Source organism: Thamnophis sirtalis, unplaced genomic scaffold (assembly GCF_051295495.1).
Source record: "Thamnophis sirtalis isolate CommonGarterSnake01/CBP01778 unplaced genomic scaffold, rThaSir2_p1.2 scaffold_4, whole genome shotgun sequence".
In the NCBI taxonomy this organism is placed as follows: domain Eukaryota; kingdom Metazoa; phylum Chordata; class Lepidosauria; order Squamata; family Natricidae; genus Thamnophis; species Thamnophis sirtalis.
Window position 1 is genome coordinate 92,757,188 of NW_028261384.1, and position 24,670 is coordinate 92,781,857.

At 38.6% G+C, this 24,670-nt stretch overlaps 1 protein-coding gene across 2 annotated transcripts in view; it reads left to right on the forward strand.

Annotated features, from left to right (window-relative positions):
• ACLY (ATP citrate lyase) overlaps positions 1-24,670 on the forward strand; it is a 70,378-nt gene that overhangs the window by 31,674 nt on the left and 14,034 nt on the right. The window contains exons 7-19 of one of the 2 annotated variants that reach the window (XM_087713408.1): positions 294-428; positions 5,479-5,593; positions 8,078-8,214; positions 9,705-9,766; positions 11,807-11,924; positions 12,636-12,790; positions 13,186-13,276; positions 14,860-14,889; positions 17,722-17,863; positions 19,409-19,577; positions 21,114-21,218; positions 22,525-22,721; positions 22,806-22,887. In XM_087713408.1, coding sequence (XP_087569534.1) covers positions 294-428; positions 5,479-5,593; positions 8,078-8,214; positions 9,705-9,766; positions 11,807-11,924; positions 12,636-12,790; positions 13,186-13,276; positions 14,860-14,889; positions 17,722-17,863; positions 19,409-19,577; positions 21,114-21,218; positions 22,525-22,721; positions 22,806-22,887 — 1,538 coding nt within the window. The remainder of the gene's footprint in view (positions 1-293; positions 429-5,478; positions 5,594-8,077; positions 8,215-9,704; positions 9,767-11,806; positions 11,925-12,635; positions 12,791-13,185; positions 13,277-14,859; positions 14,890-17,721; positions 17,864-19,408; positions 19,578-21,113; positions 21,219-22,524; positions 22,722-22,805; positions 22,888-24,670) is intronic. The other variant, XM_087713409.1, reaches the window with a different exon arrangement.

Genomic DNA, 24,670 nt, shown 5'->3' on the forward strand with positions numbered 1-24,670 from the left:
TAAATGTACTTTACTTATTCGATAGTGCTTTCCAGCATTCTCAAGATGGAGGTCTCCAGATGTGTTAGGAAATTTCCAGTATATCTAAAGGGTGGGTCAGGTTGAGAAAGAGAAACTTATGCTGTCATGTATGTCTCATGGGTCTGAATCATCCAAGTGCTTAATTGGTAAAAGTCCAATGAATGAGTTCCATATCTCATTTACAGAACGTAAGGAGTCTGAAAGGAGGCATTTTACCAGTGGCTAGGGAACAATTCACTCTAACCTGCTTTTTGTTTGTTCTCCCTTTACAGTTGTAACTGCAGGTGGTGTTTACGTACTAGACCTGGCTGCAAAAATTGATGCCACAGCTGATTACATCTGCAAAGTGAAATGGGGTGATGTGGAATTCCCTCCTCCCTTTGGAAGGGAAGCTTATCCAGAGGCAAGTAAAGGGAGGCTTATCCGTCGGGCTGGAAAATTAGAGTTTCTGAAGTGTTTGAGTATATTGAAATGCTTGAAGTAGATTGGTTAGACCAGTGATGGGTAACCTTTTTCTCCTTGTGTACTGAAATAGCACGCATACCAACACCCATAATACAATGCATCCCACCCCCTGCACATGTGCACATGACCCCCCCCACACTCCCCTACACATGTGTGTGACACATGTGCCCCATTTTGAGCCTAGCAGGTCTTTCTGCAGCCTCCTGGGACAAAAAAGGGGTTTGGGGATGAATCAACCCCCTTGCATGCACACGCATGCATGATAGAGGCCCAAAAATCAGCTGGCCGGTGGGAGGCAAGCACGCAGGCGCAGGGAAGCTGAGCTGGGCGACGGCTCACGTGCCTGCAGAGAGGGCTCCTTATGCCACATGTGCCATAGATTCACCATCACCATCTAACCATCATTGAATGAAACTCTTGTACTGATCTTACGCCAGGTGCTATCTTCTCAGACTAACCTACTTACATGCAGTTGTAAAGATAAGAGGAATGATGACTAGGTACACTCCATCTTAAATAAGAGGGATACGGGGGACCCCTTGCAGGGTAGGGCTGAAGACTATGCCCAGTTCTTGGTGGACAAAGTTGCTCGGTTTCGGTCGGATTTGGACTCCACTTTTGCAGAGCCAGCCGAGACACGAGAGGACGATTTGGTAGACCATCGCTGGGTTGAGTTTCAGGATGTTACCCCCGGGGACGTGGACAAGGCCATGAGGGCTGTGAGTGCCTTCACCTGTGTACTGGACCCGTGTCCCTCCTGGCTGGTTGCTAACAGCAGGGAGGTGACACGGGGCTGGATCCAAGCGGTTATTACCGCCTCGCTTCGGGAGGGGCACTTCCCCACTGCACGTAAAACGGCGGTGGTGAGACCCCTCCTGAAGAAACCATCTTTGGATCCAGCTGTACTTAACAACTATCGTCCAGTCTCCAACCTCCCCTTTATTGGGAAGGTTGTTGAGAAGGTGGTGGCCTACCAGCTCCAGCGGTCCTTGGAGGAAGCCGACTACCTGGACCCCTTCCAGTCCGGCTTCAGACCTGGTTACAGCACAGAAACCGCTTTGGTCGCATTGACCGATGATCTCTGGAGAGCCAGGGATGGAGGCCACCCCTCCATCTTGGTTCTCCTTGACCTCTCGGCGGCTTTCGATACCATCGACCATGGTATCCTTCTGCGACGACTGCGGGAGGTGGGGGTGGGAGGCACTGTTTTGCAGTGGTTCTCCTCCTACCTCTCGGACAGGTTGCAGTCGGTGTTGGTCGGGGGACAGAGATCGACCATGAGGCCCCTAACATATGGGGTGCCGCAGGGGTCGGTCCTGTCCCCCGTACTATTTAACATCTACATGAAACCGCTGGGCGAGATCATTCAGAGGCACGGGATAAGATACCACCAATATGCGGACGATACGCAGCTGTATCTGTCCGCCCCGTGCCAACTCAATGAAGCGGTGGACGTGATGAACCAGGGACTTGAAGCTGTTAGGGACTGGATGAGGGCTAACAAGCTTGTACTCAACCCAGAAAAGACCGAGTGGCTGTTGTGTTTCCCTCCCAAAAATTTGGCTAGTGTTCCACCACTCAGGCTGGGGGGTCAAATTTTACACCCCTCAGACAGGGTTCGCAACTTGGGAGTCCTCCTGGATCCACAGCTGACCTTTGATCACCACCTGTCGGCTGTGACCAGGGGAGCATTTGCCCAGGTTCGCCTGGTGCGCCAGTTGCGACCCTACCTGAACCGGGAGGCTCTCACAACAGTCACTCGCGCCCTCGTGACCTCTAGGCTGGAATACTGCAATGTGCTCTACATGGGGCTGCCCTTGAAGAGCATCCGGCGGCTTCAGCTAGTCCAGAATGCGGCCGCGCGAGTGATTGTGGGTGCACCTCGGTTCGCCCACATAACACCTATCCTCCGCGAGCTGCACTGGCTACCTGTTGATCTCCGTGTGCGCTTCAAGGTGCTTCTTACTACCTACAAAGCCCTTCATGGTAGTGGATCTGCGTACTTGGGAGACCGCCTCCTGCCAATCACCTCCTCTCGACCCATAAGATCGCATAGATTAGGCCTCCTCCGAGTGCCATCTGCCAGCCAGTGCCGGCTGGCAACTACGCGGAGGAGAGCCTTTTCAGTAGCAGCTCCGACCCTCTGGAACGATCTCCCCGTGGAGATTCGTACCCTCACCACCCTTCAGACCTTCCGCACAGCCCTCAAGATCTGGCTATCCCGCCAGGCCTGGGGGTAAGACCATAGTCCGCCCCCACCCGAATGTTGTATGAATGTTGCTTGGTTTTAATTATATATTGTGTTTTTATGTTATTGTATGTCTTCCCCTTCCATACAAGTTGTTAGCCGCCCTGAGTCCCCTCAGGGAAAAGGGCGGCCTATAAATAAACTCAACTGAACTGAACTGAACTGAACTACAGGCATTTTGACATTAGGAGATTAATTACAAACATATTTGACCCAGCACTAGACCTTTTGGCAGTTAACATCCTTTGAAATACCATTAAAATAATCCAGAACTGAACTGAATTTGCTTGGTGGTAGTCTTAGAATCCACACTATGGAAAATGTCTCTGAAATGCTTTTGGTGGCTCTTCAGGTAGGCTGATAAAACATTCTGATGATTACTTGTGGTGACTGGGCATGGATTAATTTTGTCTGGGCAGAATTGGAATACAGTTCTGTCCATTCAGTAAACTGGTTCTGCTTGAAAAATGTGAACATTCTTTAAAATGGTTTGTTTTTATTCATCTCAAATTTGAGTGTCAGAAAAAGTCGGCTGAATGTTACTAGCAGATGTAACATTTATCCCTTGTTTTTTTAAACCTCTTTAATGATTCACTTTGTAATTTAATTGAGAAATCCATTTAGCTTTTTTTCTTCTTTCTTCCCAGCCTGTGTCTAACATCTCAAGGGCCTTCTGTTCAACCTTTTAATGAATGAGTTTTAATTCTGGCCTCATTAAATCATCTTCTTGCCAGACACAAATGAAGTCTCAGACTCTGCACATTTTTAGAATTTTAATGGAAATAGCCCCCATTCTAAAAGAACCGAAATTAACCTTCTCATAATACCATCTGGGATCTTCACTTAATCATTCAAATGTCTGTTCTTCCATTTCAAACTACATTTTCCCAGGAAAGCGTTTAACTTATGCCTAAATTAATATTAATTATTTTATTTAGTTCACTATTTATAAAAAACCCAAAACTTATTTAATCCATTTCTTTTCTTAATTGCTCTGAGGATATATACCGTATGTTTTGGAGTATAAGATGCACTCCCCCCCCCCCCACCAAAAATGGCTGGAAATATCTATGCATCTTATACAGTGAATGTTGCTGAAGCCCTGCCCAACCACCAACAACCACCCTTCATCTGTTTTAAGCCTCTGCGCATTGCATTTTCAGCCTCCACAAACTCCATTATAGACCCGTTCCAGGCTACAGGGATTGCCACAGCACATTGCCGCCAATCACTGCCACAGCACAGCACATTTTTGGTTCCTGCGTATCGTGTTTCTGGCCGATTCCAAGTGGCCGTTGATCCCCGCCACCTGGAACTGGCTGAAAACACAACGTGTGGAGGCGGCGATGTGCTGTGGCGATCCAGGCAGCCTGCAATGGGTCTAAAACATTCAAAAGCCAAAAACGTGATGTGTGGAGGCCGAAAACATGGTGGGCTGTCACAATCCTTGCAGTCTGGGACAGCTGATTGGTGGTATTCTGGGAAGCCAATTCAACCGTCAATCAGCTGCTCATACTGCATCAGGCTGTGATAATGTGCTAAAGCTGATCAGGCTGTTTGCTGTAAGAACACTAGCCAGATGAATATCGATGGATGCTGGTAGGCAGAGGCAGATTTTTTTTCTTGTTTTGCTCCCGAAAAACTAATGTGCATCTTATACTCCAGAGCCTCTTATACTCCTAAAAATACGGTATTTATCTGTGAGCACCTTCATTTGTTGCGGTTTTTATATCCACAACAATTCAGTAGGTTCTATTGTCAGTATTTCTTTTTTACTTTTTGGCCACTATTTGGCAAGGAAGGTTGTGATTGCATTTGGATCACAAATTATCTGGTTCCCTTTATCTACTTTATTAATATGTCTGTATTAGAAATTTCAAGATAGTTTTGAATTCCCTTTCTTTTCTAGATTTCTAAATCTTCCTTCTATATAAAATCATCATGGTGATGAGGCTAATTTTAGGGCCTACTATGATGGCGCAAAAGTTAGAATCAGTGACTTCTACTGTCTGTTTTTCTGTTCATATATGTATGTGTGCAGGGAGAGAGCTAAAGACAGAGCTATATATTTGAAGAAAAGAGACAATTCCATCCCTGGGGCATATATTAATGGAATGGTGCTTGAGGGATTTGCTCAGTCATTCTGCATACTCCATCTTAAATGTGGTGGAAATAGTGCAAGACTGTTTATCGCATAGTTAACCAATCAATGCTTCCTGTTTGTTCCCTTGCAACTGATTGAACCCCCACTTAATCTAGCACAGAATCATGAGGCTGGAGGGAGTTGAGTATTGAGCATTTGCATGTGTCTACAACAGGAATGGCCAACCCTTTTGGACCAAACTTTTTTTTAAAAAAAAAAACAGCTTGATTGATTGAAGCTGCAGGAATGACCAGTGACACCATTTTCAGACCTCTTTTTATGGACAGGAAATTTATAGGAGCAAAATGAATCCTGGTGGCTTTGCTGAGACTTGACTACATTCACTTTAACTCTTCATTTTTGCAAAAACATTTTTAAAAATCAGCTACTATGCCACTAGATTTCAGCAGATGTGGCTTTTCCTACAGAATCTTGGCAACTGAATTGGTGTTAAGAGTTGAAGATTCTCTAAATTAGTCTCCTGTATCTTTACAAAGATTATTTTAATTTCTTGTTTAGTGTTACAAGAAGAATCTTAAATGTATTTCTGCTCCTTAACATTTTGATTCAAATGATATTCAAATGGTATGTCTGCAGGAAGCCTATATTGCTGACCTTGATGCCAAGAGTGGAGCCAGCTTAAAGTTGACCATCTTGAACCCCAGTGGCAGAATCTGGACCATGGTGGCTGGAGGCGGTGCATCTGTGGTATACAGGTACCAGACCCAGGTTTTGGTGGAAGTGATTTGGCTGTCACATACTTTAGTATAGATTGTGATCCAGTCCAATAGCTACAGCAGGAAGACATTTGCTACCATTTTGTGTGCCAAAACCTCAGCAGGGTTACATATTGTTGAATACACAATTCTTCCTGGATCCTCAGCCAGGGTTTGTGTGTCACCATTTGCTTTCATTCTGTTAATCATTGTCAGGAAGAAATGCTGTGATCACAGCTTTGGGAATGTGAATGCTAGTTTGCTCTGTAGCATATTATTTTAAATACTTAGGTGTTTTATGAGAAGTGGTTAGCTGGAATTTGGATAAATGTGTGCATTAATAGCCTTTTACTGTGGGGAGGTGAAAGAATAAAGTTAGGACATTTGTATCTGTACATTTGGTTCAGATAGCATCAGGATTAACCTCTGTTCTCTTTCTATTGTCTTTAAAAGCTTTTGTTAGCAAAGTTGCATACGGAGTCTTTTCAAAAGCTTAGTTTTCTAGAGCACAGTGAGCAGACCAATGTTCCCTCTAATTTTTTTTCAGTGTGAGCAGAAAAGTATAGTGTTTGAGCTGCACAGTTTCATGCCTGAGCACCTAAGAGAGCAACAGTTTGAACTGCTATCACGTCTGCTGGACATTTGCGCAACATTCCAAGCGTCAAGCGCCGATTGTGATCGAGGTTTCAGCCTGAGGAATGCCAGGCATGAAAAGTGCCACTCAAACACTATACTTTTCCGCTCACCCTGAAAAAAAAAGGCTCTCTGCTCAGCTTTTACATTGTTAGACTGGCTAGAGAGAGACATGGCACCAACAGCCTGGGTCCTGGCATTTTGCAGGCAACCTGTCCTCTCACATTCTTTGGAATGCAACCCATCACATTTGAATTAGATTTTGCCAATTATCCTATTAAAAGATTACGCTATTATTCTAAAATATGACTAACTCAATATTAAAAACTGTAAATAATGCTGATAAATAATAGCAGTAATTGTTATTTAGTATGATTAAAATCAGTATTGATATATCAATATAATATCTATCAAAATTGACAATAAACACTAAAATAACAATACAAATATGTAATGTGGAATATAAATGTAATAAATATAATATATAAATGCAACATAAATGTAATAAAATAATTTATCATGAAACTCTCCCCCTTTAAAGTAGTAAGATCAATTAAATAGTCTAGCAAGTTTGGACAATATGCTATATGTTATGTTACTTAAGAATATATATACCTCAGAATCAGATACAACATCCACATCATTCCCAACTGAGTCAATAAAATCATATGCCATGCCAAAACTATTTTAAATAAAGATATGAAATTAATCAAGTATTGCATTTATTTTTCAAAATGAATGTACAATTTTTTTATTATTTAAGTTTTGTACCCTATCTTTTCTAACGTTAACTTTAAAAAGATGTTACATCAGACTACAATACAAGTAATTAAATGAAGACTAAAATATGTGTTTTGGCATATTGAGCTTTTTATATTTCTTTCTTATATTTCTTCCTTAGTTGAGAACTTGCTCTTCAGCTTACTTACGCATTAACTGTTTGTTGCTTTTATGGTTTATTCATTCACTGCTCCATCTTCAGATTTTTTCACAGGGGGCAGGGCTTCCTTCCTTCCTTCCTTCCGTCCTTCCTTCCCTCCCTCCCTCTACTCCTTTGGCCACAAATTTTGATCCAATTCGCAATTCGTATACTTTTTCTACCACCATCTCATCAAGCGGAATCACACACACACACACACACACACACACACGTTCTTTGGGGGGGTGTTGAATTACTCCACCTCACAGCAAAGACACGGCGCAAAGTCGGCGCAGCATGTGTTCGGCCCCCGCTTACGCCGAATCAAATCCGCGGCCGGCAGGACCAGGGGGTTGCATTGCAAAGCCGCCAGTCCTCTTGTTTCTTCTCCCGCTGGCGCACCTGCCCATGACAGCGGCCGTGGTGCCTCCCCCTCCGCTCGGAGCACCTCAGCTGGGCTCTGGGTTACCCCTGCCGCCGCCTCCACCTCCGCAGCTTTCCTACTAGCTCCCGCGGCCTCAAAAGCACGGCAGAAATAGCTTTGGTAGAAATCTCTGTTAGAAACTGCTGTGCGGGGGTTTATTGCCACGTGTGCGGCCGCGCAGCCCCACACCTTAGAGGGAACAGTGGAGCAGACATCAGTGTCTTTCATGATCTGATACTTGGGAAGTAAAGTACATTACTGCCATGCTTTTCTCTAACAGACATTCTGGCTGGGAGAAACTATACCTAGATCTGTTAGAAAGATTGGCTGTATAAATATTTAACAAAATGTCAATATTGTAATTGCTGTACTATAACTCTTCAGAATTGCTTCAGCAAGGTCTTGTTTCTGCTTCAGTTGCTTCAGTTTCTGCTTAATAGTTGCTTCAGTTTTTATGAGAACTTAATACAATTTATGCCTTTTAACACCCCATGTGCATTCCATTTAGTGACACCATTTGTGACCTTGGTGGGGTGAATGAACTAGCCAACTACGGTGAATACTCTGGAGCTCCTAGTGAACAGCAGACCTATGATTATGCAAAGACCATCCTCTCCCTCATGACACGAGAAAAACACCCAGAAGGTAAAGGCCAAATTGGAAGCTGTAAGCACCCTTTGTTCCTTTAATTATGGATGTCCTTTGGCAAAAGATCTGCTCTATGATTGGAATGAATGCAGGAGCCACAATTCCTCCAAGCCCCACCCTGGTTTCTGATGCTCTGAAGTGACATAGATGGGCAAATGCAAGGCAACCATGGGAGGGCCTGTTCTGACCGAGGTTTCCCGAGAGCATGAAGCAAACTCCTTGTCCTGAGAAAAAACTATTTTATTAATCTACTGTGAATTCTGCTCATTCCAGCAAAATCTTTCAAGGGACGATATCTGCAAAACTTGGCAAGGAGTCTTGGAGAATCATAAGCCAATTAAGCAAACTAATTGTCTCCTGCAAACTCCACTCCCCTTTCACTCCTCTTTTATTTCCTCTGGGAGGGGCCATTCATCATCCACCTATAGCCTTACTCCCAAATTGACCCCTGTTCTTTAGCTGTTCCCTTCGTCTGGTAACTCTGCACATATGCACACTGGGAACGCTCCAGCTGTTCGTCTGCCTCATTGATGTCTGACTCTGAAGACAGCTGATAACTGGCATACGGCTCTGGCCAACTCTCTGCCTCCGACAGAGAGCCCTTATCAGAGCCTTCCCCAGACTCCAGGACTGGCCCATGTTCCTCCCAAACCTCTTCACTGTCAGAATCTGCTGCCAGCTCTGCTGGCGGGCCACAACAGGACCAAGAAATAATTGAAGAATGTAGAAGGCTGGATGTAATGAGAGTCATGGGAGAGTATAAAAACGGGAGAGAAAAGAAGGGAGACTAGCACTTTTGTAAAAATGGAAGTCCTGTTAGAAAGAAATCAGTGGAATGGGATGTGCTTTCTTCTGCCAACTTCTCTTTATTTAGTGACACGTAAAACCCAGGAAAATCAATTTCTCTCTCAAATAAATTCAGGAATGTAGAATTGATTTGGGAAAGATACAAATTCAGATGGTCCTCGATATATGACCACAATGCAGCCAGTCCATTATGGTTGTATGTCATAAAAGTTGGGTCGGTCACATGACTGACCCGATTTTACAACATTTTTTTTGTGACTGTTGTTAAACAAATGCTACGATCATGAAACGAATGCCACAATCTTTAAGCAAACCAGTAGTTCGCTATGGGGACGTTTTTGCCAAAAACTAGAAATAAATGCCGGTTTTTGGCAAAGCTGTCATAAAAACATCAAGCTGTGTTGCTATGCCCACAAAGTATTGTCATATGACCTCATGGGGGTCCAACTATCAGAACTTTGACTCTGGGTCATAAGTCCCTTTTGGGGGGTCAATTGTGACTTCAGCCCACTGTTCGAGGGCTACTTGTATTGATAATTGCTTAACATTTGAGCCATTACTACAATTCTGAGTGGAGTTGCATGCTTTTAAATGGCTATAGACCTGATTATATATTCTGTATATTCTTGCCAAATCTTCTATCTTGTTATAAACTTGTTCTTTTTTCCTCTCTTTGCAAGGCAAAATCCTAATCATTGGAGGAAGCATTGCTAATTTTACCAATGTAGCTGCCACTTTTAAGGTAAAAAAATGTGCTGACATAGAGCCTGTTAATGGCCATTTGGATGTATGGTTTGGGAAGATGCATTCACTTTTGGAACTATCCATGCATGGACTGGCATGAAGTAGTTTGAAGAGCTTTTGCAAAAGAATCTCTGCAGCATCATTATTGGAACATACATTTTTCCCCAGACAACTGGCATTTATGTAAACAGATTTAGCAACATAAATAGATAAGGGTTAAGTTATGGTTTTTTTCTCTATTATCACGGGTTACTATGCATTGGTCAATCTTGATTGTGCTTTCTTCCCCGTCCTGTCTTGAGCGCATACAGTGTGAACGGTGTAATATGGAAATCTTTTGTTCATTTGCGTTTTCATGGGTCAAAAGTCTGCCCCACACATATTAAACAGCCTTTTTGGGGTTTCTTTCAACCCTGAACTGAAAGCAGAAGCAAGTCTCATTTTTGGGAACTTGAACAGTTTTTGAGCCAAAACACAAGAAATGGAACCGTAGTACTTAATATTCAGTATAATACCTAGTGCTGATATACACAACTTCACTTTTATTGTTTGGGTTCTTTTATTTTTATATTGGGCTGCTCCTATGAATGAATAGGAAGTAATAGTTTAACCTATATAGAACCCAAAAGCAAAGTACAGTTTAAATTCTATTATATTAATGAGCAAACTGGTGACAAGTCATAACAAAATACATTGTAAATATTATAAATGAATCAAGCTATACAAATGTCTTTGATCTTGTCTATTTAATTGACTTCCTTAGTTTTACATTCTCCAATAAATAAGTCATAAATAGGTTCAGTTCAAATAGTTTTTCTTAGACATTACATTGTCCTAGGTCAGATCATACCTTTTAATTGGAAGGTATTAGACTTAAGAATTAAAAGTGAAGAACTAAAATTGAAAGAATTATAACAATTATATCACTAGAGCTAACTTATAACTGGCTAATTACATATGGTGATTAGTACTGATATATAACAAAGTCAAATCAAGAGAGAAAAGTAATGAGAAAGTAATATTATAATATAAATCAAATCAAAATAGAAGGTTTTAACAAAGAATAACCCCAGTTTTTCCTTATTGTAATGCCCATTTGTTAAATTGATTCTAACAAACTCTAGTGAGTTCCTTATTCCTTAATAGTTATATGAGATTGCTATAAAGTGCAGTTCAATTTGTTAAATAGAGAATAATAATAATAAAACAAGTGGGTAAGGCAACAGACTAGAAACAGGAAGATTGGACAAGAAAAGAGTACCTAGGTATGTTCCCTATTGAGTTACTTATAAAACTAATAAAAACATGGTAAAAAATAAGATTTAAATCTAAAAACATAGATGTAAAATGCTTTTCTATATCTTCACTTCCAAAGCAGTGTTTCAATATATCGAACACCTGTGATTTACTAACTATAAATAAATATCTCTTGCCAATTTGCTCACATCCGGGTTGTTGTTTTTTAAGTTCTGCAAAGATAGAGAAAAAATCCAGTTTAGATTCTTGGAAGCCAACTATAGCTGTTCAAAGCATGATTTCCTGCTCCCAAATATAGATTTAAACAAATTCACTAAATTCAGGCTTTGACAAGCCTTGTTCTTCAGAAAGCATTATTCCCTGATTTACAGCATTCTTGCATTTGGTTCAGGCTTTGTTTGTTTGAGACTTCCAAGAGATTCTCACTACCCTATATCAAAAAATGACCAAGCTAAATTAAAAGCACTTAAATTAAAAGTGTTAAGGTGAGAGGCTTGAATTTGTATCCACTGTCTGACATTTTAAGCATTAGTTTTGCTTTAGATAATAATAAATGTGCACTTCTCTGCATTATTAATTAAAATATGTAATTAAGGAAATATGAAAAATAACTTTTGGAAATTAACTTTCCTAATGTGGTGCTCTGGTTCTTTCAGCCCCAGACAACAAAACAGCTACTGCTACAGTTCCCTATCAATTGTCGCTCTGTGAAATTGCTGAGTTGTTTCTTGATGTTTAGAATATCTATCTGTATGATTTTTTTAACAAAAAAATTTTACAGGGTATTGTTAGGGCCATTAGAGATTATCAAGGACCTCTCAAGGAGCATGAAGTGAGGATTTTCGTGAGGAGAGGTGGCCCCAATTACCAGGAAGGCTTGCGTGTCATGGGGGAAGTAGGTAAGGATGCCCAGTGATTGTTTGAATTTATAGGGGGCCCCATTCCCCTCCAGAAAGGCTAATAGCTGAAATAAAAAATTATTCTTTCTCATACGTAAGCCAAAATGAGGAATAACAGCTCTTAATTTTCTTTCTCAAATGACTAGAGCACAGCAAAATCTTTTTCAGACTGGAGTGTAAAGAGCAATAATAATGTTGTCCCCGTTTGGGTTCCTGTGTGCTTAAGTCAGCAGCTCCTCCAGCATTTGCTCAGTTCAAAAATAAAAGTATATATTTAAAAATCAGTTGTTACTGGGCATTAACAGGTTGGCTTCCTTTTATTCATGCTTCAGTGAACTGAAGGTTTTTGCACGTGCCTGGATTTGAATCTGAATTTCAGCCATGTTGATGAGGCAGACTGTAAGGAGACAGCTCTGACCAAATCATTCAAGGAACCTTGGGCAGTTTTGAAAGCACTGGGTGAATACTCAATATATTTAATGAAGCAAGTGAGCTATGTACTATAAGATGGCTTGGAGGGCACTTCTACTGCTGCCATCTGGGCTGCTGAAGCTTTTAATTGCTAATCTATTTAAATTGCCACCTTCATTCTTGCAGCTTCATTACCCAGTAGAATTTACTGGTTTATTTTGTACATTTGCACTTTTCTTCACTAACTTTCTAGAATAAAACTTTAAAAAGCTAATCCACTTCTGTACTCTTTGCACTTAGGAAAAACTACTGGCATTCCTATCCATGTCTTTGGTACGGAGACTCACATGACTGCCATTGTTGGAATGGCACTGGGGCACCGGCCCATTCCAAACCAGCCACCTACTGCTGCCCACACAGCAAACTTCCTCCTTAATGCCAGTGGCAGTTCCTCGGTAAGTCTCTTTTGTGATCCAGTGTCTTCTTTGGCCTCTGTGCTGATGTGAAAAGGCCCACATTTCTGCTTTCAGTCTTATTTGATCTGTGCCTGGATACTAGGAAATAGAGTTCTGTTTAAATAATGGGAGGACATTGTGACTTCAGGAATATTGGTGCTCTATGCAGTGAGATGTTACATTCCCATTGTTTGCAGACGCATAATAGATCAAATAAAGCACCAAAATGTGCAAGAGACAATATTGTGATACTTCTTCCTAAACATTTTAAATTGCTCTCCAGAACTTTTACCTACTTTGTATAATACCTACCAGCCTACCCTTATAACATCCATCTCTGCTAACCCTGTTTTCTGTTTTTTGGGGGTTTCTTTTTGTATTTTACTCCTCTTCAGACCCCAGCACCAAGCAGAACTGCATCATTTTCTGAAGGCAAATCTGATGAATTTGCTCCAGCTAAGAAAGCCAAGCACACAATATCTCCTGGTAAGCTCTTGGCCTTTTTTCCTTTGGGAGCTGTTGCAGGGACACCTTGCTATTCCTCTGCATTCCTCTTGGATTATTCCCAGAACATTTTTGGCCTCAGTTCCTAATGTTCTCTCTGGCACTCATCAATCCCTTCATGTGGATTTTGGGCAGCTAATGAGAGATATGAAGAGGAAGCCAAATATATTAACATTAGGGAATATCCTAACATGAATGAATCAGTAGTTTCCAGTTACAAAATATTAATATATATCAACAAAATGTAGAGGCTTTAAAATAAAGGAAAGTAATAATAAAGGTGAAATAAATATTCATTAAAAATTGACAATTGAGAAGATATTTTGAAGGGTTTGTGATGCTACAAAAATCTTTGCACCTATAAATTCCTTTGCTCTTCATTAACTTATATGTTATGGAAAAATTGCAAAAATGCAGGAAAACTAAAATATGCATATCCATGGGAAGACAAAAATGTACTATTTTTAAAGAATATTTTGTCTATCAAGGAATTCTATCCATCTGCCATGAGATCCCTGCATTTTGCTAATAATTTGGGTTGGGCTTTTTTATTTGTTCTGTTTTTTGGTGGGGTTTTTTTTTGGTATGCTCTTCATTTACACTATAGACTAACTACAGCAGTGAGATGTAAGACTATGTTTTTGAAAACAATGAATTTTGGGTGGGTGCACATAAAAGGTTTCTATATGCCTACATGCCTCCCCACTTGCTTGGAAACACATCATACAAGTATGCACAAGCTTTCTACAGATAATCCTTGACTTATGACCACAATTGAGCCCAAACTGTATCTTGCTTAAGTGAATTTTATTTGTTGAGTGATTTTTGCCCCCATTTTACGACTTTTCTTGCCACTATTGTTAAGTGAATCATTACAGTTGTTAAGGAAATCTGGCTTCCTGATTGACTTTGTCAGAAGGTTGCAAAAGGTGATCGCATGACCCAGGACACTGCAATGTTAATAAATATGGAGCAGTTTCCTAACATCCGATCACATGGCCATGGGGATGTTGCAGAGGTCATAAGTGTGAAAAATGGTCATAAATCACTTTTTTCAGTGTCATTGAACAGTCACTAAATGAACTGTTGTAAGCCGAGGACTACCTGTACATAGCTGCATTCATAACAACTGCTATTGCATGTATCAGGATATGTAGGTTGAGACAGGAGTTACCATTTCCATGGCTATTGTAGTATTTTCTCATTGCCAATCCTGTGCTTAATCTTCCTGTGGGTCTCTTCTAATGACCCTTCAAGGTGGTATTATAAAATAAGAGCCACTGGTAGTGGTGGTGGTGGCTGTTGTTTTTAAAAAGTCATAATGAAACAAGCTCCCCCACTTTGAGTCATTATTATACTACATGATCAGTGTTTCCATTGAATAACCTTTCCCCTTCCCTTCCTCCAGTGAGATTCCAAAGACTTATAGGTTTGGGAAAGGCATTGTTTGAGAACTACTATATTAAGTCCCAAATGAAGCTGTTCAAACTCTCCCTAAGTATAATGTGAGCCAAAGCCAGGACCAATTGTCGAATTTCTTGCAAAACTGATTCTCTCTTTAACAGATACATCCCCATCTCCAAGACGTGTTCCAGGTAGGACTACCCACCACTACCTTAGCGTGTCCAGCCTTGCTATCAGCTGCTTCTGCAGTTCTATTCAATGGGTTTCTTGTGTGTTTGGGTTTTTGGTTAGCTTGTATTATTTTGGCTGTTTATGTTCTCCTTGCAAAATTCTGCAGTGAGCCTTGGTTAATTTCTGTCCCCTTTTTTCCTAGGAATACGGGTTTTCAAGGCACTTTTCTTCCCTGCTCCCCACCCCCATTTCCCACTTTTATGTTTCAGTTTATGAAGGACCTAACATAGCTTCTTAACATTAATTACCACTAAATCTTACTGAATCTCTCTTCTACTTTTAGTATGACACTTTTTCACAGTGGGCTCTCTAATTTTAGTGGGCGCCTTTTCTACCTGCCAAGTGGCTAGTTCTATCAGAATAACTACTCCTGCAATTCTTCCCATTATTTTAAATTTGCCCTTTTAAAATAATTTTATTAAAAAATTCAATAAAATAAAAACAAAGGAAATGAAATAAAATAGAAAAAATGAAAAAAAGTTTAAAAAAACATAGAATATTACTTCCACTCTGCCTTTTGACTTTCAGTACTTTTAAATACATGCATGGATGCATACATACATACATACAGATACATCCTTCTTCACTCCCACTCTAATGATTGGAAGAATAACCTTGGTCCCATACTTTCTATTTTGTTGCCTTTTTCTTTTACTTTTTAATTATAAGCCAGCCAAAGTTGTTGGGAGTTGAGTGGTCTATAAATTATAGAATCAAAAGTTAATTATAGTCCAGCATGTCTTAAGTGGCCTATGCTAAACTAGGCATTATCTAGTTGTGTGGACTAACCCCTAGAATTCCTAGCAATGAAATTACTGGCTGGAGAATATTTAGAGTTGAAGCCCTCACATCTAGATGATAACTAAACTAGGGAAGGCTGCCATAGGACATCAGAAAAAGCCCAACCGAAGAATCTCTAAGACCACCCCCACCCACACAGAGAGGATAAGACACCAGAATATAAACTGACAGCAAACAGCATTCCTTACTAGCACTGATGATGTTACATGTTAGGGTAATGAAATGTCTGCAAGAAAGCAAACAAGCTGAGAGAGCACTAAGGACCCCTCACATCAAATACACACACAAAAAACAACAACAACACGGGTTTCTCCATGAAAAATACACACAGTATGAATGTAGATTTTCTCTCCTCCTTTCTTAAGATTCATAATAGCAAACCTCAGACCAGCTTTGTGGAACAGCGGAATGGTTTGTGTCAGGCACGGAAAGATCATGCGAAAGTCCAGTAAAACTGATTTATGGTTAATCATGCCTATGCACAGGAATCTTCTCAATTAATTATTATCACCTGCTTGAAGTTGCTATAGATAAAGGTAGTGAAATTCAAATGAGATTGGACTTAGTTTCCATATAGCTATGTAGGGATTGTAGTCTGATCTCTTTTAATTCCACCTCCACATTCTGTCATTCCTTCCCTTACACTTTGGATACTTACTTCATTCTCAGTGTATCAATCTTTGTATATAGCATCCCTAGGCAGTAGAAGAGGATTGTTCCTACTCAACAGGCACTGGTGAGGGCTACATTAAACATATAGCTGGATACAGCAGAAAAATCCATACCTCCTTTTTCAGCTTTTTCTTGTTAAATTCAGGCAATCATGTGAGCATTGTCTGGATTAATGGAAATTAAAAACTAATTTTCTGGAATTTATTGGGATGGAAAGAGCTTCTGCTAGTACTTTTTAAGATTTTTATCTATAATAAATAATCAAAGATCCATTTCAGTTTCACCCTACTTGAGTATTTGTAGTTCTAAAAGTCTTGTGTATTTCTAAAAGTCTTATGGTGCTGTGTGTGAATGTGAATGTTGTTCAAGCACTTTTTGTAATGCTACTAAGCAGGTGGTGCTGGAGTAAATGCATTTGGTTCTGGTTTGGTAGAAAAGCATTCTTCATGGGTGAACAATTTCCTTTTGCCACTGTCTCAGGTATTTGATAACTGTTTTACTTGCACACTACACACTAAAACATCTGCTCTGTTCATTTATCACTTCTTAGAAGGATGCTTTGATTTATAGAAACTTTCTGATATGAATTTTTTGAAGCTTAGTTTTCTCATGACACACTGGTGGAATACTTTAGAGTTTGGAGATAATTAACTTTTGATAATTAACGTTTGGAGATAATTAACTTTTGGTGACACAGCGGTTAGAATGATTTCCGACTTCCTGCTGGTTTTTCCATTGACTATTTGTGGGTAGTTGACAGGAAACATCAGAAATCATGACCATAGGGCCATACGGACGCTGCATGGTCGCAACTTTGCAAATAAAACATCATGGGAATTTGCAAATTCCCATGATTTGCAAGTAAAACATCATGGGCCCAAACACCATGGGAATTTCAATTCCACATGAATAAATATTTTTTACACAATTATTTAAGTCAGTAGATTCAAACATTGTTGTGGTGTACAGCAATCTTTTGGGCTAACTTGAGGGTAAACACATAAACATAATGAGAGTTTTAGTAGTATCTAGATATGCTCTTGTTTGCATGAACAGTTGCCTCTCCCACTTACTCATCCCAACATCTCTTACTATTTAAGCCCTGTTGTACTGCCAAGAATGATACATTTACCTATAGGTTTGTGGATGATATAAAACAAAAAGCTATGTGGCTGCTTCATTTCCAGTGCTTTGCTTCATACGAATGGCTGGTATGCTGGCTCATTCCCTTTAATGCAGAGAGAAGTGACTGACCAGTTTTATTTCTGACCATATTGTATTGCTACCTTATAGTTATTTACTCTTTTTTCTGTTTGCAGGAAAAGCTACAACTTTGTTCAGTCGTCACACCAAGGCAATTGTGTGGGGAATGCAGACTCGGGCTGTGCAAGGCATGCTGGATTTTGATTACGTCTGCTCAAGGGATGAGCCTTCAGTGGCTGCCATGGTTTATCCATTCACGTAGGTTCATGCTCCTTTCAGACTACCTTGCTTCTGCCTGTATTAAATTCCATTCTTTTTTAAAATAATAATGCTACTAATTTTCTTAAAACTACAGATGAAAATAAAAGATATGATAATACAAAACTTTCAAAAGCAATTTAACAACTATATATATATAAATTAGATTATGCAAACTGGCATAAAATATACACAAGATAAATGACATGAAAATAAAAATGGAATAAAAAGTGGGGGGAAAATTAAAATATCTATGATACAAGAGTAGTAGTTATACCTTTATGCAAATAACTATATCTTATTTTTTAAATAAAAAATGGAATCTTGACCACAAAGAATCATACTATGTATCTTTTTATCGATAAGAGCCCATTCAAAGACTGAGAGTTGACTAATGTAATTAAACTCCTCTTCAAGTCTTGAGTACATGTGTCTAAACATAATTACCCTTTTGGAAACAGTCCAAGCATAATATATCCAAAGTTCCTCATAGTAGAGAAATTCCAGATTTGGGAGCTATAATTTAATCACACATTAATATTTATAAACTGCATTTTACTTCCAAGAACTCAGACCACACTAGTAAAAAAGTCTACCCAGAAAGGAACTATTAAGGAGCTCTACGAAGCATATGCACAATATATCTTCAAATATATTGCATCTCTAACCTAGGAAGAATGATAATCAACCTTTTACATATACCCATTGGAGAGTCCAGTAAATATAAAAGCAACTTTTTTGTTGGATTGATTTAAATTTATAATAACAACAAATATGCTTGCCTCCTTAAAAACCTTAAGATATTGTAATGGATAATTCAATTCTTTATTTGGAATTTCTTGTATATTATCCAAATGTAATTATGTAATTTAAAAAATGTTAAGAATGGGTGGATCATTTAGCTTCTATAATAGCTTTTTTAAGTGCCCTATTTCAATTAGAATTTTCTCCCCCCAAAGCTATTATTATTATTATTATAGTTACAATTAAAATTGTGATTAACCAACATATCTCTTTAACCAGATTAATCATAAATTTAATTTAAAATTTCATATGGCAACTATTTAAATTCCTGTGTTTCTATAAAGAGTTCTTGGATCCAAGAATGTATTAAAGTTCCCAGCAGCATCAATTATCAATACTATCTATAAAGAAAAGAAAAACTGCAAAACAATTACACTAAATTTCTGACACTTTTCTAGTTGGCTACAATCCTTGATGGAAGCCATCTGATCAAATCTGTTATCAATCATCAGCATACTATGATGAAACACTCACCAAATCAATATTCAGAATAAATACTGAGATAAAATGATTGTTGTCTAAATTAGATAACAATTCTGGGATATAAACTGTTTTCAAAGGTTTAAAGCAAGACTGAGGAGAATTTTCCCTCTATCTGTTGTTCCACCAAAAGTGAGGCAGCTGTTGACTTAGGTAAATGTATTACAGCAAGCCCAGCCCCATGCCTGTACTAATAAATGAGGTACTGTTTATGTCTCTAGTCAAGAAATTAATATTGGATTTACTTATTATTTTGTACAGAGGTGACCACAGACAAAAATTTTACTGGGGTCACAAAGAGATACTCATTCCTGTATTCAAGAATATGGCAGATGCCATGAAGAAACACCCAGAAGTGGATGTGTTGATAAACTTTGCCTCTCTCCGCTCAGCATATGATAGCACCGTAGAGACTATGAATTACCCTCAGGTATGTGGATGGGCAGGGATTTCTATCAAACTAATCCTCTTTGAGTTATTTGTGAAAATCTGTTATAAATGCCTCTTATTTTAACAGAGGTGAGTTTTCCTAAGATGGTGAGGCAGCATGCTATACTGCCCATCCTTAAATTAAACTATGGTGGACAACTCTCTGGGCCTTTAGTTCTTCATTGGTTGGATAGAATATCTATATGTTCCTATAACATATTTACCTGAAACCTCTTGTCCTCTTCATTCTCTTCAAGAGTCAATAGAATAGTAAAACACTTTGGATTTGGAATTTCAAATAATTTAGATACAATCTTTAGACTATCTTAAATAATACTAGAAGAATTACTAAAATACTGTGTGTTAAGTACTGGTTGCTTTTTAAAAGTAGTAGAAATAGTATTACAACAAGTTGGTTTTTTAAGCACTAAAATGGTATTAAATAGTGGCAAATAAGTTTCTAAGTCTAGGAACTTTCTTCTATATTTTAATAACAAGGCAAAAACACCAAGTTTGTTTTTAGTACAATTTAGGACATTCTAAAGTTAGTAGAACTCTTGAAGTAATTTTTTCAAGTAGCCATGTAAGCCAGTAAGTTATTTGTCAATATTTCCATGGAGCTGTATGTATGCTTCTGTGTTAAAGGAACAGAGAATGTGGTAATGCAATCCTGTTTAATTTGAGAAAATCAGCACTTCTATTGAAAAATCCGAAGCATGTTTGCAGTATGAAATATACAGAAGTGGTCTAACTGAGAAACCACAGAAAACAGTATGAAACCAGTATGAACGTCTAATTAATGTGTGCGCTAATTATGCCCAAATAGCCTGTACTTCATTTTACAGATTTCAGTAGTTGTAAGAAGAATGACATAATGGAAAATATATGGATATCAGTAAATCTAGGGCCATTTTTGAGTAGTTTGATACATTTACTGAATCTATTGAACTTTTTTTTTATTAATTAAACTTTTTTAAAAACTGTGGTGCTGATTTTGCAACTGATAGTGTAGCTGTGGAGCATTAAAATTCATCGATTTTTTTTTTGAAGGAAATACTTATTTGAAGGAGAAAAAGAGTTGTACAGCCATGTTTTTGCCATAAACTGCCTGCCATTGTTTGTTGGTGAAAGTTAATCAAGGTTTAATAATCGTAAGACTATTAGCCATACTTATGCTGCAAATTAGAAAGCCTGAAATAAAAAATCAAACTATGTTTAGACATAACTTTAAGCTATCGTTAATTATTACACCACCGCTCAAAATTCGCATATTATGATGTTTAAACATTGTCTTCCATCCCCAGTTTCCACAGTGTGCATAATTTAAAAAACTGGGAAAGTCTGATGTAGTGGCAATTTTGGTTGAATGATGAATTTTCTTTTCTTGCCATTGTGTCCCCCCTTCCCAATCTTAAAATCAAAGTTGAGAAAAATATATTATTTGAATCATTTCTTGAATCTCCATTTCTCATGAGCAAAAAAAACCCCAAAAACACCCAGAAATCAATATTGGTGCTACTTTCCTCTTGGGCTTCAGATCCGCACAGTGGCCATCATTGCAGAAGGGATTCCTGAGGCCTTGACCCGCAGGTTGATCAAAATGGCAGATGAGAAAGGAGTCACGATTATTGGACCAGCAACGGTGAGGGGAGAAAAATACTTCCTTTGTTGTTTTATTTTGGCTTTAAAAAAAGCTTTCCTTTTTTACAGACTGAGAACTTCTTGCTGCACACTAAATGTATTCCAACTGTGCCAGCAGGTTCATTTTAGAACCTGTAGAGTTCTAAAGAGGAAAATTGTCACAAAGCCTTGATTAATTGTATAAATGCATCTTACCAGGGATAGTGAATCACTGATTAATCAGCACTTCAAAGTATTTAAGCATCAGAACACACAGGAAATTTCCATTCTCTTCCTTCTCTTGGTATGGCTGAGTGAAAACTGACTCCTAAACATCTAGTCGGTATATTTTTATGTATTTTTCCCAAGATTTCAGCACAAAACATCATATTGTGCTACAGATCATATTTAATATGAGATGCTATCATCTCTGTGGCCCCAAAAAATAATGTGCATTGCCAATCCCAGAGTAAAGATCTGCCTCATTATTGCTTCAATATCTCTTAGATTCATCAAGGCAGAAAAACATTTTTAAAATAATGTCTACATTTTGATAAATGTAAAGTGTTCTATGATCAATGTCCAAATCTAAATGAGGGTTTTTTTTGTTATCACAACCTTAAGAATAATGGGCAAAGAATGACTGTTTTTTCATTTTGCTTCATGTAAAATATGATGAGAGCCAATTTTGTGTAAAGCACTAGGTAGAAATTAGGAGACAGTCAATTCTAGCCTCACTTTAGGCAGGAAACCAGCTGGGTGACTGTGGGTCAGTCAATTTCTCTCAGCCCTTGGAGGAAACAAGCACAAACTATTTATGAAAAGATTGCTAAAAATTGCATGGATTTGTCCAGACAAACACCAGGAATTAAAACTGACTTGACAGCATATGAAGGTGCCTGTGTGTGCACACTCATGCACACAAGAGGTAAAAATTAAAATAAAGTCATCTTCAGGTCACATTTAACCCTTCTGAATGCACCATTGTAGTTTCCTTTGCAATAGTTCAGAATTGGCTCCCTACTGCCTTCCTCTGAAAAGTTATTTCAACTTCTGGTTGAACGTACAGACCTGGGAAGTCTCAGTGGCCTTTTCCCTAAAGACCTTTCCACTAGCCAGGTCTGACCCTATGTAGCTTTAAAAAAAAAATCAGTTACATGATGTCAGCAGATGTGCTATGCATGTTCATACTAGGTACATGTAAATTAGATAATTGGGGGGGGGGAATGAGAGAAGGTTTTCATGATACAACTATCCTTAGCTGGACCTGACTCAAACATTGTTTTAATTAAGAGATCGATATTTCAGCTCTTTGTTTCTGTTGACAGGTGGGTGGAATTAAACCTGGCTGTTTTAAGATTGGAAATACAGGAGGAATGTTGGATAACATTCTGGCATCAAAACTGTATCGCCCTGGTAGTGTAGCTTACGTCTCCCGCTCAGGAGGGATGTCCAATGAGCTCAACAACATTATCTCCAGGACCACAGATGGAGTCTTTGAAGGTGTAGCCATTGGTGGAGATAGGTAAGAGCAGTGGTTCCAAATGTTTGTTTTGCTTATTTTTGTCTTTTAAAATACTTCTTTTAAAAAATGTTCTTTTCTGCCCAGATATCCTGGTTCTACCTTTATGGATCATGTACTACGTTACCAGGATACTCCAGGAGTGAAGATGATTGTAGTGCTAGGAGAAGTGAGTATCTTTTAGTTTCTATTTTGAGCATAATTTGGAAATGGGATATTTTTCTGTAATGGACTTTCTGTGTAAAAATAAACTTGTGATTTATATTTTTGGTGATTACACAAATGGATTATAGAAAGAATAGTAATATGTGTAACTTTAGGAAGAGAGTTTAAAATATATTTGTACTTACGATGCTGTGAAGAATATCAGAAATTACTACTTTGTTTCTTTTTTTCTTCAATTTTTTTTCTTTTCTTGCACTTTTTACTTTCTCTTTAATTTCTTTTTCTTTTTTTCTTCCTTTATATTAGTTTTAATTTTTATCTTGTTTAGTTTTATCTAGTTTTAATAAAAATTATTACAATTATACATGCATACACACATATAGAAATGGGATCTTTTCATTGACTTCATGGAATTTTTTTTGAAAAAGCAAGAGTAGATGACAACCAAAATACACATCATTGTTGTGTTCCGCAGCCAGTGCCATAGAGCCAACGACTGGAAAGCCTCTCTCTTCCGACTAGCCACATTGGCTGGGCTTCCTGACAAGTGTGGTCAGCAGCCTCAGGCGGGTTGCTGATTTTCTACCCTTGTACATGCTGTGGAAACATAAATAATTTGTCTAGAGTAAGCTTACCAAGTTTACCAAATACATTGTTGGAGGATTCTCTGCCCAACTAGTGCTGGGTGCTACAATTGAAATAGAGCTTTGATTTCTTATGTCTAGCAGCTCTCCATCACTGTATTACGTGGAGACCTTTGGACACATACTCCTTCGATACTCTTTCTAAGAGATATTTGAAAAAATATCCTCCCAATAATCAATAGGTATCCTGGCCATTCCAACACTACCTAGCTCCAGTGGCTGGCTGCTTAAGGATGAACAAATTGTGATTACAGTGCAGTGGCTAGATTCTGTGTACAGCATTGGGTATTTGTCGGAAACAAGTGATTAATCCATGATTGCTTATACCAGTGTTTTTCAACCTTTTTTGTGCAAAGGCACACTTTTTTCATGAAAAAAATCATGAGGCACACCACCATTAGAAAATGTTTAAAAAATTTAACTCTGTGCCTATATTGACTATATATAAAGTGTTTTTCCCACGGCACACCTTACACTATGTCACGGCACACTAGTGTGCCGCGGCACAGTGGTTGAAAAACACTGGCTTATACAACCAATGTAGCAAACTCTTGCATTACTACTCTTTTGCATTTTAGTATTTAATGACTATGGGCCTAACATTTTAAGGATTGATATTATAATATAGTTAGGCCCAAGTGCAACTGAGAGATTGGATGCAAAATTGTAATTTTAATATAGTTTTTAATCTGTTATTTCTTATTCTATTCTAGAATTTTTTTTATATGTAAATGTGTTTTTATTTTCCATTTTCATTTTCGTACAGTCACATATATACTGTGCACAACCGGGGCCATATAACATTAAACAATAAACACAGCCATTCCTCTTGTCAATAATACCCCCCAAAATAGAAACCCAATGTACCTCTTCAACCCGCCATACACCCTTTCTTTCGCCCCCCTCCAACTTTCCATCTTCCCTCCATCATTCCCCTCTACCCTACTTCCCCTCCCCCTCTACCACTCCTTCTATTCTAGAATTTTTAACTGGATATTCCTTGAGTATTTTTATTTGTTCTAGTCGCTGGTCTTTGACTGTAATAAACTTGATTTGATCTGTATTACTTTAATTTTGATATAAATGTATTCTTATTTACCAGCCACTTTCCTTAATTTAACATCAGTATAATGTCTTAAAAAT